The sequence below is a fragment of the Tripterygium wilfordii genome, chromosome 5, assembly GCF_013401445.1.
Source record: "Tripterygium wilfordii isolate XIE 37 chromosome 5, ASM1340144v1, whole genome shotgun sequence".
Classification (NCBI taxonomy): domain Eukaryota; kingdom Viridiplantae; phylum Streptophyta; class Magnoliopsida; order Celastrales; family Celastraceae; genus Tripterygium; species Tripterygium wilfordii.
The window spans coordinates 8,428,476-8,443,598 of record NC_052236.1 but is presented as its reverse complement, the minus strand read 5'-3'; the positions used below and the strand labels follow the sequence as shown (position 1 = coordinate 8,443,598).

The window sequence follows — 15,123 nt, the reverse complement described above, 5'->3', positions numbered from 1 at the left end:
AAGCTGTCAAATGTCATTCTTTACACATACTCATCCCCACACATCTCCACTAAAGCCTCCCTCACCGCATTACTACCATAGAACACCTTCTCCAACAGATTCAAACCCCTAAATCGGGTGACACATCATCATCGATATACATCTCCATGAGATTTTGATTGCACTCCATTTTCTCGACAGGCAGTTTGATCCTCTCTTGAAATGCGATGGCACAACTGTAATTACATGCTTTGATAGTATTGGCGACTCGGCTATTGGTGCCATCCCGCCTCGACGATTACATCAATGCCTAGGAAGTGCGGAGAGGAGTTTGTCGTATAGTGTATCACGTAGGGGACAGAGGGTTGCGCTCGAAGAGGAATGTCTCAATGCCACCGGAAGCCAGAGCCTCAACGGCTGAGGATCTGGCCGGACTAGCACTTTTATGGATCAAAAAATATTGGGGAAGTGAGCTGTGACTATTTTAAGAGAATGTTTGGTATTGACACAACTATTAAAAAAATATGGTGTGCAAATACTAATTTGTGGGGTGCCAATAACGTCTAACAAAACATGTCCTAAGCAACTCCAATGGACACTTTTTCAAATGCTTGAAAGTGCACTTTATGGATGTTTTGGAGTGCTAGAGCTCCATAATGGGTGAAAATAGCCTCTTGAAAACACATAAAAATCTTAGAGACACTTCAAATTTGAAGTGTACAAGATACAAGAGGGAGGGAAAGTGGTTGGTATTATAGAGTACTTGAAAATGTGTTACCATTATAACATAAACACTTGATATTAGTTTTTTGCACTATTATCAAGTGTATAGTCCACATGACAAATTCAAAAATAAAAAATCAAACCCCTAAAATGACTCTTATCGCTCTTGGAATTTCAATTCTCTCTCTCTCTCTTCTCTCTCACACGACACTCTCGCCCTCTCTTATGGCCAACGAAGAATCTCCACCGTCCAACCACCAATCTGACCGCCACTTTTGTCAAAAGAAGTGTCCGGCGCCCACGAGTAGAGCCCATCAACCACTTGCTGTCACCAGCCACTGGTAATCGCCCAAAAAAAAGCTCTGATCCAGCTAATTTTGATGTTGATTTGGCAATCCGATACCACCAATAGACTCCCCTAGATGAGGAGCACATAGCCCAGCCCTTCGTCGACATAAATGGCCATTGACAAATGGAGACTCATTAATGATCCAAATTATATGGGTATTTGAGATTTTGATTTGGGTTTTGTTTGGATTTTCATGGGTATTTGAGATTTCGGTCTGGGTTTTCATGGGTCTTTAAGATCTTGATATGGGTTTTCATGGGTGTTGTAATAAGGTCATTGTGAACCCATTGATGTAGAATGAAATTAATTTTAGATGAAATTTTTTATGGGATTTTATGCTCTGCCTTCTTATTACACTTTGTGGTGCGTTTGGTGCAGGAGTAATGGGGTGTAATGGTTACAAGGGTAATTAAATTTTAAGTTTACTTGTGTTTGTTATGTCAGTATAACTTTTACTCCTGTAACAAATTTTAGTGATTGAACTTATTTTTTATACATAAAGTTTACTAGTGGGGAGACCTGGGTAATAAAAGGTAATAAGAAGTTTTACTCCAACCTATTACCCCTTTAAATAAAAAATTCTAAAAGCCCATAAGTTATATATACACATATATATTATATATATTATATATATATATATATAAATAAAATAAATAAAATATATATATATAAATATATACATATTTTATATATATATAAACATAAATATTATATTATATATATATATAGTATACATATATACATATACACAGATAGTGCATGCAATGTCTGCGTACGTGTGTGTATTATATATATATATATATATATATATATATATATATATATAATGTCGGGCTTGGGTCGGGTTCGGGTAGGGCCAAAATTTGCCTGAGGTGTCGGGCTTCGGGTTGGGCCCAACCCAAAAAATGGAGTCCATGCCCACTCAAGGGGTCGGGTCGGGCCGGGCTCGGACCTAGGCCTGGGGGCCAAATGGTGGCCCCTACTCTTGTGCTACGTCTTTGTCATGGATTTGAATGTTATCATATTATTTTGTTGAAATTGTTAACAATTGTTATTATATATATGTCTGGCTCTGTGTGTATATATATGCATATGTATCTATATTTTTAAAATTTTGGTACATAATAGTCGTAACATTAAAAAAATAACATAATCTCACTTTTTCTAGTTTGGTTCATTACAATAATAACAAACAAGGGTAATGGTATTACACCAGTAATGTATAATCGTAACAAACAAGAGTAATGAATACTTGGGTAAATTTTACCCTTTTTTACCAAACAAGGGTAACACTTATTCTCCATAATTATTATTACCCTTGTAACATTTACATGGTTAACAAATTATACCCCTAAATTCTTACCCCCATACCAAACGCACCCTTGAATGTAATTAGTTACATTGTCAATGTAATAAACCACTAGTGAGTAAACTTGACAGTGTTGGCTTATTTAGTTTGGCAGGTGCTTATTACACTTTACACATAAATTTTACGTTGTCAATGTAATAAGACACTTGTGATTAAACTTGGCATTGGTGACTTAGTAAGCTTGGCCGGGGCTTATTACACTTTGAATGTAATTAGTTACATTGTCAATGTAATAAATCACTGGTGATTAAACTTGGCAATAACTTTGTCAATTACATTGTGTTTTGATTGATATGCGTTATTTTTTGATTTATCGTTTCAACACAGACATTTTATTCATTCTTTAAAAAAGAACAATGATTGGCTGGTTAGAAAATTTATTCAACCTTCCACATGTAAAAACCAAATATATGTGCATCCTATTATTGTCTTTAGTTATGAATCTCTTCGTAAAGAGTTCCATTAACTTATCCAAAATCTTCGTAAAAATTAAACAAATCGTTAACAAAACCAAATAACATCCCGATCATTGACTTATTATCTAGGCAGTGACTTATTATACTTAGAATGTACTTAGTTACATTATAAATGCAATGAGCCACTGTCCCAAATAGACACATTCGTGTCCTACAAGGGTCGTCGAATTCCAGCTTCTGGAGGCATTTTCGACTAGAGAAGGATGGGTTCGATACTCCTTGTCAAGATAAGTCCATTAGTGGTGTCAGATTATTCCAAAAGTGATCTGATTGTTTTGATAAGACGATTTATTTCGTAGTGGCCGCATACTTATGAGCGTGATTTTGGAAACTACAGTGGACAAAACTCATCAGGATTTGTTGGATTTTGTTTCTCATCTCTTTGTGGTTCTTTTGAGAATGGCCGCGTCATGAAGGGTGGCTGGACAGATGTGGAGAGAGAAAAAAAGAGAGCTGCAAAAGTAAAAATGAAAACCCTTAGGAGAGAGAAGCAGAAAACATTATACATCTATTTTGATTTTTTTCATTTTAATTTAGTTGGCATGTTGAGTTGACATGCCACTTAGATTATGGACAATTATGGACACTATGTTATGGACATAAAGCATTTCGAGCTCCTTTTTTTGAACCGTAGGTACATTATATGTTTACCTACAATCACCTGCTGACCGCGAGTGTAAAAGTATGAGCATTAAGGCTTTTTGTTGTAGTGCTACACTTGGAGAATTGCTGTTTAATTTCATATCTATAACTTTAACGCAACGCAGGTCTCTCTCAACCTTAGGGCTGGTGAGAGGTTTTGCCCTTGCTCTAGTAAATGTTCTGGTGGCGGCGTCTTGGTTAGTCTATAGTGCGGTGTCTTTTAACTGGAGTTATGAATGACGATTTGGAGGTACGATGGCAACGACTTTCCTTGACTATCGATGAGAGTCAGGAGGTTGTCCTTCTTATAAATCAGGCCATTGAACAAGAAACTGAAGTCAAATTTAGCCTTCTTGGACAAATCTTATCATCAAGATCGTTCAATTAAGAAGCTCTGTTTGCTACCATGAGATCTATATGGAAACCCGTCAAAGGTGTCGAGATTTCAACAATGGGTGAGAATTTATACCGGTTTCATTTCTTCTCCAAGGGAGATTTGAATATGGTGCTTGAGGGATCCCCTTGGAAGTTTGATAAATACCCCTTTCTCCTCACCGAATATGACGGTAATCTCCGATCAAGTGAGGTCATCTTTGATAGATTTTCGATCTGGGTTAGATTCCATAACTTACCTTTTAAAATGATGAATAAGAAGGTGGGTATCCATATTGGATCTACTATAGGGTTGATTGAAAAGGTGGATTTTGATAGGAACGATTATGGTTAGGGTAAGTTTCTGAGGGTCCAAATAAGTCTGGATATCTCAGAATCGCTTTAGAGGGTGGTGTTGGTTGCGGGTGAGAGTGGTGGTACTACAGTCAGAGTTGGGATCCAGTATGAAAGACTATCCAATTTCTACTACTAATGTGGGTTGATCGGTTATGTTGAGGGAGACTGTGAAAAAGGCTACTCGGAATCCTCTCAAATCAAGCCCTATGGAGAGTGGCTCTGAGCCTCACTTACTAAAAGGCGTAGAACCACAAAGCATTCTGATAATACATCCAGTCTAAGTTCCAAGCAAAGGGGGTGACTCATCCAAAATGAGAAGTATTGATTCTATTGGTGAAGACAACATGAGCAATCATATTGGGAAGATTATGCCGCATCTTGAGGAAAAATCTGGATGCTCTTCTGAATCTACCAGCTGTAATCGGGGAAGTGTCTAGATTGCTCAGGAGATTGGCCAAACTATGACACTGACTAAGACCCTTCCTATGGGAAGTCAAGGGGAAATTGGTGATGATACCACGAAGAATCAAGAGGCCGTACATGTTTTGAAGTCTCCAACTGGTTCAGCAGGGGGAAATAAGTTAAAAAGGGGTTAGTGATGGGAAAACTAAGAAGAAACAAGGGGACTTAGGTCAGATCGGCCAAAAAGTCAAACAATGTGGGTGACACTGCTATGGAAAATACATAATCGCACCAAGTTAAAAGGAAGCTTCAAGATACTGAGAATCTTTCTGTTGAGGTTGGTGTTAGTGAAGGTGGCCAAGAAATTTAGGAGGAAAGGGAGGATGTGGATGGAAAACTTTTTCTATCAGTGGGTGCTGGTCGTAACCAAGCCTGCCAAACTCAATGAGTGTCTTATGTCTGAATTGTAGAGGTTTGGGAGGTTCATCTACAATTCATCATTTCAAAAATTTCTTGGAGAAGTCAAGCCTAGTTTGGTGTTTTTATGTGAAACAAAGATGTTGAGTGCAGAATTTGAGAGAGTTAGAAGTTGTTGTAATTTTTCTCATGCTTTTACTATTAGTTGCCAAGGTCGTAAAGGGGGTTTAGCCCTAATGTGGCAAGATGATATTGTCGTTGATGTAAAGAGTTTTCGAAGTTCCATATTGATGCTTTTGTTGAGAAATTAGGTGGTTCTTTTGGGTGATGCTTCACTAGTGTTTATAGGGAACTAGTCGCTGAATTGAGATTCAATTTTTGGAGGACTATGCAAGCTTTAGAAACTTCTCAACTAGCTCCGTGGTTATGTGCGGGGGATTTTAATGAGATTTTATATGATTCTGAAAAGAAAGGGGGTTTGCCTAGATTGAATTCTCATATGCAGCAGTTTCATGATTCGTTGGTTGTTTGTAATCTAGATTCGTTGGATTCTGTTGGTCCTCTTTTCACTTGGTCTAATGGGAGGGATAATCCTAACAACATTCATGTTCGCCTTAATAGAGCAGTGTTCAATGCATAATGGAGACACAAATTCCCCCATCACAAAGTTCATGTCCTCCCCCATATGCGAACTCAGATTATAATCCTTTGGTTGTCAATCTCGTGGAGATAGAGCATATTAGTAGTAGAGTGAGGAAGCATAAATTTCTCTTTGAAGAGTCCTGAACGAGGTTTTTCGAGTGCAGGGAAGTAATCTGAGAGGCTTAGAGGGGCTGGCAGCTCCAATTTTTTTGGTAAGGTCAGGAGAACATATGATTTTTTAACTACCTAGAGCAAAACTAATTTGTGGACTAATCGACGTAAAGTCAGTAAACCTTCACTCTGAGTTGTTGAAAGTGCAATCTGATTTGGGTGTTGTGGAAATGAGTTTCAAAGAAAAAGAACTTAAAAGAATGATAAATGAGTTGGAGTTACAAGAAGAAATTAAATGGCGTCAAAGATCTTGGATTGATTGGTTGAAGTTGGGGGATAAGAACACTTCCTACTTCCACAAATTTGCTACTAAGAGGCGAAGGAGAAATTCTATTAGGCAACTACAAAATAGAGATGGAGAGTGGCAGCACGAGGAAACTAAGACTGGGAGAGTGACTGTTGATTATTTTTAGGATCTCTTTGCTAGTATGGAGGGTTTGGAATTGAGCAGTGTAACTGATTTAGTTGAGCCTCTTGTCACTTCATCAATGAATGAAGTGTTGTTGAATCACTACATATAAGGTGGAACAAAGACTTTTTCAGAAAAAAAACCCCTTAAAGCTCCAAGCCTCAATGTATTAAATACCCTCTTCTATCAACAACACTGGGATATTGTGAAAGGTGAAGTTATAGCTTTGTGTCTGGAAGCGCTGAATGGAGGTTGTAGCCTAGATGATGTCAATTTCACCAATATTGTTCTCATCCTGAAGGTGGCAAACCCAGAAGATATGACTAAGTTTAGGCCAATAAGTCTTTGTAATGTAATTTACAAGATTATTGCTAAGACTCTCTCAAACAGGATACGGCACGTACTCCCCCTTATTATCTCAAAGTCACAGAGTGTTTTCATTCCAAATAGGCTCATATCTCAGAGTCACAGTCCGCTTCTCAATTTTGATTAATGGCAATGCTCATGGTATGTTTAGACCCAGAAGTGGACTTCGCCAAAAAGACCCTCTTTCTCCTTTCCTATTTATTATTTGTGCTGAAGGCCTTTTGACGCTCCTGGTCATTGCGAAAAGGAATAGCCTTATAAGTGTTGTTGCTGCCAGTATAAATGGTCTGAAAGTAACTCATTTATTTTTTACGGATGATAATATTTTATTTTGCAAAGCTAACTCCCAGGAATGCAGTATTCTTCAATCTCTACTTCACACATATGAAAAAGCTTCAGGTTAGAAAATTAATTTTGAGAAGTCAGGAGCTTACTTTAGTTCTAATACCTCTAAGGAGACCAAGCATCGAATTTCAACCATGTTAGGTGTTCGGCACATGTGTAATCCTGAAAATATTTAGGTCTTCCTGCAATGATTGATAGAGAAAAATAGAAGATCCTTCAATCATTTAAAGGAGAGGGTCTTGAATCGCATCAGTAGGTGGAAGGAGAAGTTTCTCTCTCAATCGGGCAAGGAGATCCTCATTAAAGCAGTAGCACAATCCATCCCTACTTATGCCATGTCAATCTTTTGCCTTCCAAATTCTTCTTCGAGGAGATTATGATAGCATTGAACAAATTCCGATGGAAGAACAGAGGTAAAAAGGGATATGTTGGACTAAATGACAGGCAATGTGCAAGCCAAAGGCTCTAGGTGGTATAGGTTTTAGAAGTCTAGAATATTTTAATCTTGTCTTATTAGCCAAACAAGGATGGCGCTTGTTACAAACTGATAAATCCTTGTGCTTTAGGGTCCTCAAAGCGAAGTACTTCCCAAATTTTCATTTCATGAGGGCATGTCTGGGGTCGAATCCCTCACTGTCTTGGCACGGTATTTTGCAGGGCTTTAAGTCTTGGAGAAAGGTCTGGTATGGAGAGTGGGCAATGGCGAAGATGTGTCCATTTGATTTGATAAATGGGTACCCAGACCATGAAAGTTTAATCTTGTAACCCCAATTAAACTGTTGGAATGAGACCAAATTGAGGGAGATTTTGCTTCCTATTGATGTTGAAGCAATCATGGAAATCCCACTTGGAAATGTGAATGCTCCAGATGTTAGGTGATGATATTTTGAGGCCAAAGGCCAATACACAATTAAGAGTGGTTATAATATTTTTTAGAATTGGCTTAGGTTCACAAAGGGAGACCCTGAACCAAGTGCTCCCTCTACTCCTGATCTATGGTATGCTATTTGGTCAAGTGAAGCACCTCCCAGAATAAAATCTTTCTCATGGAGACTTTGCAATGACTTTATTCCCTCATTCTCTAATCTACATATGAAGTTTATAGAAGTGCATCCATGATGTCGTCTTTGTGGCAACAACTCGGATTCAATGCTTTATATGATTTTTGAATGTAGGTGGACTCAATGAACACTTAAGATAGCGGGTATACCCTTCCTACCTAAATGCAATGGAGAAGCTTTGCTCATGCAATGGATGTGTGTTGTAATGCAATACTTAAGTAAGGACCTCACAATATTTTTGACCCGCATCTGGCAAATCTGGAATATGAGGAACCAAGCTCTTCATCATAATATCATGGGGAAACCTGAGGAAGTGGGAAGAAGAGTTGAGATTTTGCTAGCTGATTTTAAGGATGCTCAGATTTCTAATTCCCCTACACCTACAAGTTGTGGCCCTTCTCCATCCAAATGGAGCCCTCCCCAAACTCTACTATAAAGGTCAATTTCGATGCAACTCTCTGGGAGTCAAAGGTGGTGATAGGATTGATTGTTCGTGATGAGTTTGGCAATCATATAACTTCTTGGTCATTGTGTTTTCTACTCCTTCGAATCCTCTATTTGTTGAGAGCATTGCAGCTAAGGAGGCCTTGGTCTTTGCAAAGTTTATTAATTGTATCTCTCTTGTACTGCAAGGAGATTCTCGACTGGTCATACAAACTTTGAACAGTGCGGATAATGATTTATCAGAATTTGGTTTACGCATCAACAATGCTAGAGATTTGATGAGCCAATTTTCCCCTGTACAATGTTGTCATGTTAGACGTACAATAAATCAAGCTGATGATGGTTTGGCTAAACAAGCCTTGTCTAGTTGTGGTAACAGTATTTGGTTAGGAGATAGTCTTGTGTTTATTTCCCATGTAATTATTGAGGATTGTTTGTCTCGTTCTTCTTAATAAAATTGTTTCTTTAAAAAGAACCCTTTGATGCAACACAAAGTCCAACTATGTCAGATTTTACAAAGTCAAAAACTACAAGTTGAACGCAACATAAGTATGACTTCTATGCCTTCCTTTTTTTTGTTTAGTAATAATTTGTGAAGCGTGTCATGTACATTGCAACATGTATTTGTATGCTCATGACTCGATGGCCGTAAACAAAAGCAAAAGACATCATTAATAACAAGGAATCATTGTTGTCTAGATCATCCAATCCCAATCCCAATCCCAATCCCTAGCTAGCAACTGCATATGAAGTTTAATTTGTCAAAGCTTTTCTTTTGCATTCAAATGATACCCTCCTCTGGTGTTTCTTATTCTACTATATATTAATAACGTTTATCCTAAGGACATTTGTTAAAGATTTACTATAGCATATCATGCTATGCCATGTGATGAAAAATTTTCACATAATTTTTTAAACTTAAAATACATATCTTTTTCGAATTTCAACGCACAGTTTCATTCTTATCAAATGTCATAAAGACACATTATTATTTTCTTATCTTAATTTCTTTGCTCATAAAATTTTAATGTTTGTCCATGGAATCATGTGAAAGAGTTTTTGCAAAGGTAATTTTTGTAAAGGACAACAAAATGTATTGAAATATGTGTTTTATTAATGTGATTGGGTATTTGCTGACTTTATTTTTTGTATAATAAATATAGGGCCCAATATTAATCTTTATGTAGATGTGAGTGTATTTAATGTGAGGGCCCAACAAACAAGCCAACATGGGAGGCCAACCAAAATCCTTTATTAGAGCAATTGCAATGGTGTTATTTTGTCTGGATCAACAAATATGTATGGGGTTTTGTGTTTTGCTGATGTGGTTGTATTGGGTTTTGTGTTTTGCTGATGTGGTTATATTGGGAGATGTGTTTTATATTAAAAGATTGTGTTTTGGTGTAATTTTATTGAGGACAACACGGAGAGCATGAGAATTTGTTGGCCACCATGTTGGATGGGAAGGAAAATATATAGGAATTTGTATTTTGTTGATGTGGTTATATTAGGAGATATGTTTTGTTGATGTGGTTGTATTGAGAGACTTGTTTGCTTTTACCTTTTATGTAATAGAGATGAGACCCAGTATTGATTTTTAACTCTATCCTTGACCCAACAAAAAGAGATTAGCAAAATCGCATTGTTGTACCATCATTTTCTTTCATGACCCATCATAATTCACCTTTTCTCAATTCATGCCCCTTTAAAGTCCCAAAATACTCATCATGCGAGTCCTCTCCTCTCTCTTTATTAATCTCTAGGACGCATGATATAAAAGGTCCCTCCACTGCAACATGCATATAATCATGAAAACCCTGCCTAAAGAACTTTTAACAACAACAAAACAAAACATGCAGTCAATAAATGATAATTCCATTCCATGCAACTACCTAACTTAACTTGTATACACAAGTTTATATATATATATACACACACACATTGAATATGATGTGCAATGCACTTTTCATATTCAATTAATCACAAAGTCGACATAATTCAATGATCAGTACTTTTGCTTGTGCTGTGTTCTACCACCATTTGTTATTCTGGGTCAAATCATAAGCACTTGAATATAATCATACCAGATGGGGCCTCCACTCTCTCTAGATATATTATAGAGTACAGAGAAAACTGGAGTTGTTTCTCTTCTTTCTGCTTTTCTAGAATAAACTAATGGTTATTTATCCCATAGAGATCAAAATGGGCCGAGCTGAATCAGTTGCTAAGAACAACCACAATAGTGATTTTTTACTTAGTGAATTTGTGTTTTATTGATGTAACTATATTGGAAGAGGTGTTTTACTTATGTGATTGGGTCAACAAATTGTATTAGTACAATTGTGTAAATTTGTTAACATTTTAATATAATAGAGGTGGAACCCAATATTGATTTTGTATAGTTGTAAGTATGATATAAGTGAGGCTCATATGCTGGAGCCAACATGAAAGTCATCCATAGTCCATTCCCTAATATTGCGTTCTATCTCTCAATCCAAATACATTATTAGGGAGGAGAAGTACTAGTCACAGATATTGCGTTCTATCTCTAATCTTCTTCAATCCCTCCTCTGCCAACAGTTAGACCAATAAAATAACTAGAATGAAAAAAAAGGGAATGTCAACGCATCTGGGAAAAAACGATTAATCTCTATCAATAGACCTGCTAAAGACCATTCATGGCAGCAGTCAAAATTTAGGGACAAGATCATAAAAACATTTGGTTCAGCACAACCCAACCCAACCCAGCCCAACCCATTTAAAACCAAGATGAATAAGGGAGTCACAACACAAGATAAACAATCCATTTAAAGCCGAGGTGAATGAAATGTAAAACACAAGATATTAAGAGCATAAATTCACCTACTATTTAAGATATAAAATTCTACATCAGAACAAATGCAGCCAATAGACGCCCCACCTCATCTTCATCATATACAAAAGGGCCCAATTCTCCTTCAAAAGTCTCTTAATTTTCCTCATGGTCTATGGTAAAAGGTTAATTCACCCAAAAGAAAGAGGTGCACAGAAATCAGATTTGCTTTCATCTCATTCTTCAAAGTTTTCCAAGGACTGAATACATAACACAGTCAAAAGAAAAACTATTAGGAGATCAGATTTCACTATGTAAAATTCGCAAACAGATACCGATCACATGAAGGATATTTATCAGAAAAAAGAAGAAGAAGATTGAACACATGAAAGATATGAGTCTTTTCGAATGATAAGACTCTATTCTATGCACAAAAGCATGGGTTTGGAATCCGCAATGAACCACTATGAAAGTTTTGCAGACAGGTCCTCTCTCCACAAAACTTAGGAGTCCATAGATAACCCTGCCTCTGAAGCAACCAATTATGCCACACAACCAACAGAACTTAAGACTAAACAACCCCTCCAGAAGTTTCCCCTTACCCAACTTCTACCTTTGAGCAATTAATAAAACAAAATGCTCAATTTAACACTACCCAGGAACAAAGACATTTCATCGACGGACAATGTCATCCATTCAAGAGAAGAAAGATCTGGCAGTATTCGCCTTAACCAGAGAACAAACTAAGCAACAGGGGAAAAAAGCTTGGTTATTGTTCAATACTTTAAACCTATGATTTGTTCCTATCTTAACTTATAATTTTTTCCCCCATAATCCCTCACTCTAGCATCCTTATATCCAAGAAATGCATTTCCTGTCAGGGACACTCTGTCTGCCACTGTCAGTTCTGTAAAGGATCTGTACAATATGAGAACAAATCACAACAGTTTCCAACTGAACGTAAACAACAATGAGTACTCACAGACAAAAAGGCAATCAAAGAAAATCCAAAATGTCTTATTGAATCTCTCATCCCTTTAGTCAAATAGAGTCGATATTTGTTAGAAAAACGCACTATTTTCAGGAGTCGGCTGAAGAAAATAGTCGTACCAAAGGAAAAAGTGTCAGATTCCCACCAAGTGAATTTCAAGTGAGAAACCCAGGTTGTGAAGAATTTCCTTGTCAACAGAATTGCTACCATCAGCATTGTTACAAGAAATTGTAGAAATAATAACCAAAAAGCAGAAAGGAATTGATAGCCAATGTATGTAAGGTTATTAGACTAGCAGATTCAATTCAGATAATGCCACAACCAGAAGTAGATAATCAAGGAAGAAGAGCAAAACATGGAGCTAACAAGATGGGGAGATACCTTGTCTTCCTACTTTAGGGGGATCAACTAGCGTTCAAAATGCTCAATTCATGGTTAACAGTCATTCAAGAAGCAACAGCTCGAGACTTATCTTTATCAAAACATAACTCACCTCAACAAATGCACAACACAAATAGGACTGCAAAATGCTAACAAGATGGGAAGATACCTTGTCTTCCTACTTTAGGGGGATCAACTAGCGTTCAAAATGCTCAATTCATGGTTAACAGTCATTCAAGAAGCAACAGCTCGAGACTTATCTTTATCAAAACATAACTCACCTCAACAAATAGGACCGCAAAATGCTAACAAGATGGGGAGATACCTTGTCTTCCTACTTTAGGGGGATCAACTAGTGTTCAAAATGCTCAATTCATGGTTAACAGTCATTCAAGAAGCAACAGCTCGAGACTTATCTTTATCAAAACATAACTTACCTCAACAAATGCACAACACAAATAAGAGCACAAAATACAAGCCTAAAACTTCGGCTAGCACTTCCCGCTAAGACTTTCATTTCCTATAATCACCCAGTTCATGACACACCAATACACAATATCAGAAAGCTAGAGCAAGGAAATTCAATTTCCATGCACATTTCTGCATAATGTGATGTACCTAGAAGAAAATAGAAGCAGCAAATTAACGATTTCTATACCAAGATTTCCCCATTAAAATTAAAACGCAGAATACAGGGTTCCATTCAAGATTAAATCTCCACCAAGCTTCTCTTTAATTACCTTAAATATCGCTCTAGTTACCTAAAATTTGAAGTAATCTACAATCCAAAGCATTGAAGAAAACCAATGAACCAAATTCACTCTTCTAAAACACCATACTTCACCTTGAATTGCCAAGTATTCTCTCTTAGCTCTTCAAACCTGCCTCCTCCCTCTCCACCTTTTCGGAGAAAAACTTTGTGGCAAACATGTTGTCGAAGAAATATTCCTTGTAAGGATGATTCTGGGGCACAAGCCTTCGGAACTTCTCAAACTGTTTCTCTGCCTCATCTTTCTTTCTTAACAAAGTATATATGATACCCTGACACAGATAGGGCCTGAAATCCCTTGGTTCATCCTTTGCCAGCTGCTCATACAACTTTATGGCATCGAAATAGTTCCCCTCAATAACCTTACTTTGAGCAAGCAAGAGCTTGAAATCCCTCAATTCCGAATCCTTATTCTCCTTCTTGCACCTGTCCATTGCTCCCTCGATTCTCTTCAATACTTGGTCCATTGAACCATCAGTTTCCGAACAAGCTATCAGCAGTCCGTGATAAGCCTCCACATGAAATGGGTCTTTCGCTAATATCTCCTCAAACCCTTTTCTGGCCTCTTCGTGATGTCCAGTATAGCTTAAGATGTGAGTTTTCAGCAGCGGCCACTCCTCGTCGTCAGGCTCAAGCTCGATCAAGCGGTCCACAACCTCAATTGCTTCAGAAAGCTTCCGAGATTTTATTTTAACTTCCATAAGGGAGCGTAGAGCTTCGATGTCGTCGGGCTGGCGATTCAACTGCTCTTGGAGGGCTCGCTCTTGCTCTTGCTCCTCGTGGGGAACGTTATCCTGGGTGGACACCGTGGGTGTAGCAACCGGGGCAGCAATTGCGGGCTTGTGTTGGAGGCGCATGAAGAACAATGCAGCAGCTGCGGCGACGGCGATTCCAGCTGTCTTGAGGATGGAGGGTTTAGGAAGTTTGGGGGTTTGATAGAGTGGATTGGAGGAGGATGGTGTTGTTGAGGATGAGACTCGTAGAGAAAGCTTGATCGGTGACGACGATATAGAAGAAGAAGACAGAGGAGTACGGAAGGAGAGTGAAACAATGGATTTAGGAAACGGTGGAGGGCGGCTATTGAGTGAGAGTTGAAGAGGCTGGTGACGGCAGTGGAGTGTAGCTAGAGAATCCATGACAGTATTGGAAGAAAAAAAAACAGAGAGAGGGAGTGAGAGTTGTAAAACCCTGGAGATGATAATGGAAGGAAGAGAAATGTTCAAAACCCTCGACGAGGAAGGATATGCGGGATTAAGGAACGAACCATCCATACGGGTCGTTTAAGCACTTGGGCCCTTGAAAAGTTTAATTAAAAAAATAATTATCAATTGGGCCGGCCTATGAAGTTGAAAAACCCCAGAAATTAAATTGAATGGGCTATGTGTACAAATATGTCATTCTATTTCAATAGATACGTCTTATAGAAGAAATTACAAGAAATTGTTGAAAATTTCAACAATTGGAGCCAATGAGTAAGTTTCTTCTCTCCGCAAAATTTGACAGTCCATATAGTTTGGAAATCAACGTTCGGTGGTGCTACATATCCCAGCAAATTTTGTCCCAAAAACATCTCAGTCTATGTGGCATTGACATATCACCATGTGATATGGAAAGTAGATATTTTGTTATTTTTTTGAGACAAAAAT

At 37.8% G+C, this 15,123-nt stretch overlaps 1 protein-coding gene across 4 annotated transcripts; it reads right to left on the bottom strand.

Annotated features, from left to right (window-relative positions):
* Positions 1-11,307: 11,307 nt before the first annotated feature.
* Positions 11,308-14,718, bottom strand: LOC119998097 (protein SLOW GREEN 1, chloroplastic-like). 4 transcript variants are annotated; one of them, XM_038845317.1, is made up of 2 exons: positions 13,553-14,718; positions 11,308-11,596 (listed from the first exon to the last, which is right to left on the bottom strand). In XM_038845317.1, the coding sequence occupies exon 1, from the start codon at positions 14,611-14,613 to the stop codon at positions 13,576-13,578; it is 1,038 nt and encodes a 345-aa protein (XP_038701245.1). In that variant the 5' UTR covers positions 14,614-14,718; the 3' UTR covers positions 11,308-11,596; positions 13,553-13,575. The 4 variants fall into 4 exon arrangements, with proteins under 4 accessions (XP_038701245.1, XP_038701246.1, XP_038701247.1 ...); XM_038845318.1 differs by lacking the exon at positions 11,308-11,596 and adding an exon at positions 11,743-12,254; XM_038845319.1 differs by lacking the exon at positions 11,308-11,596 and adding an exon at positions 13,049-13,228.
* Between the last annotated feature and the right edge of the window lie 405 nt (positions 14,719-15,123).

Coding starts and splice junctions, on each gene's coding strand:
- LOC119998097 (XM_038845317.1), bottom strand. CDS start 14,613: ATGGATTCTCTAGCTACACTCCACTGCCGTCACCAGCCTCTTCAACTC.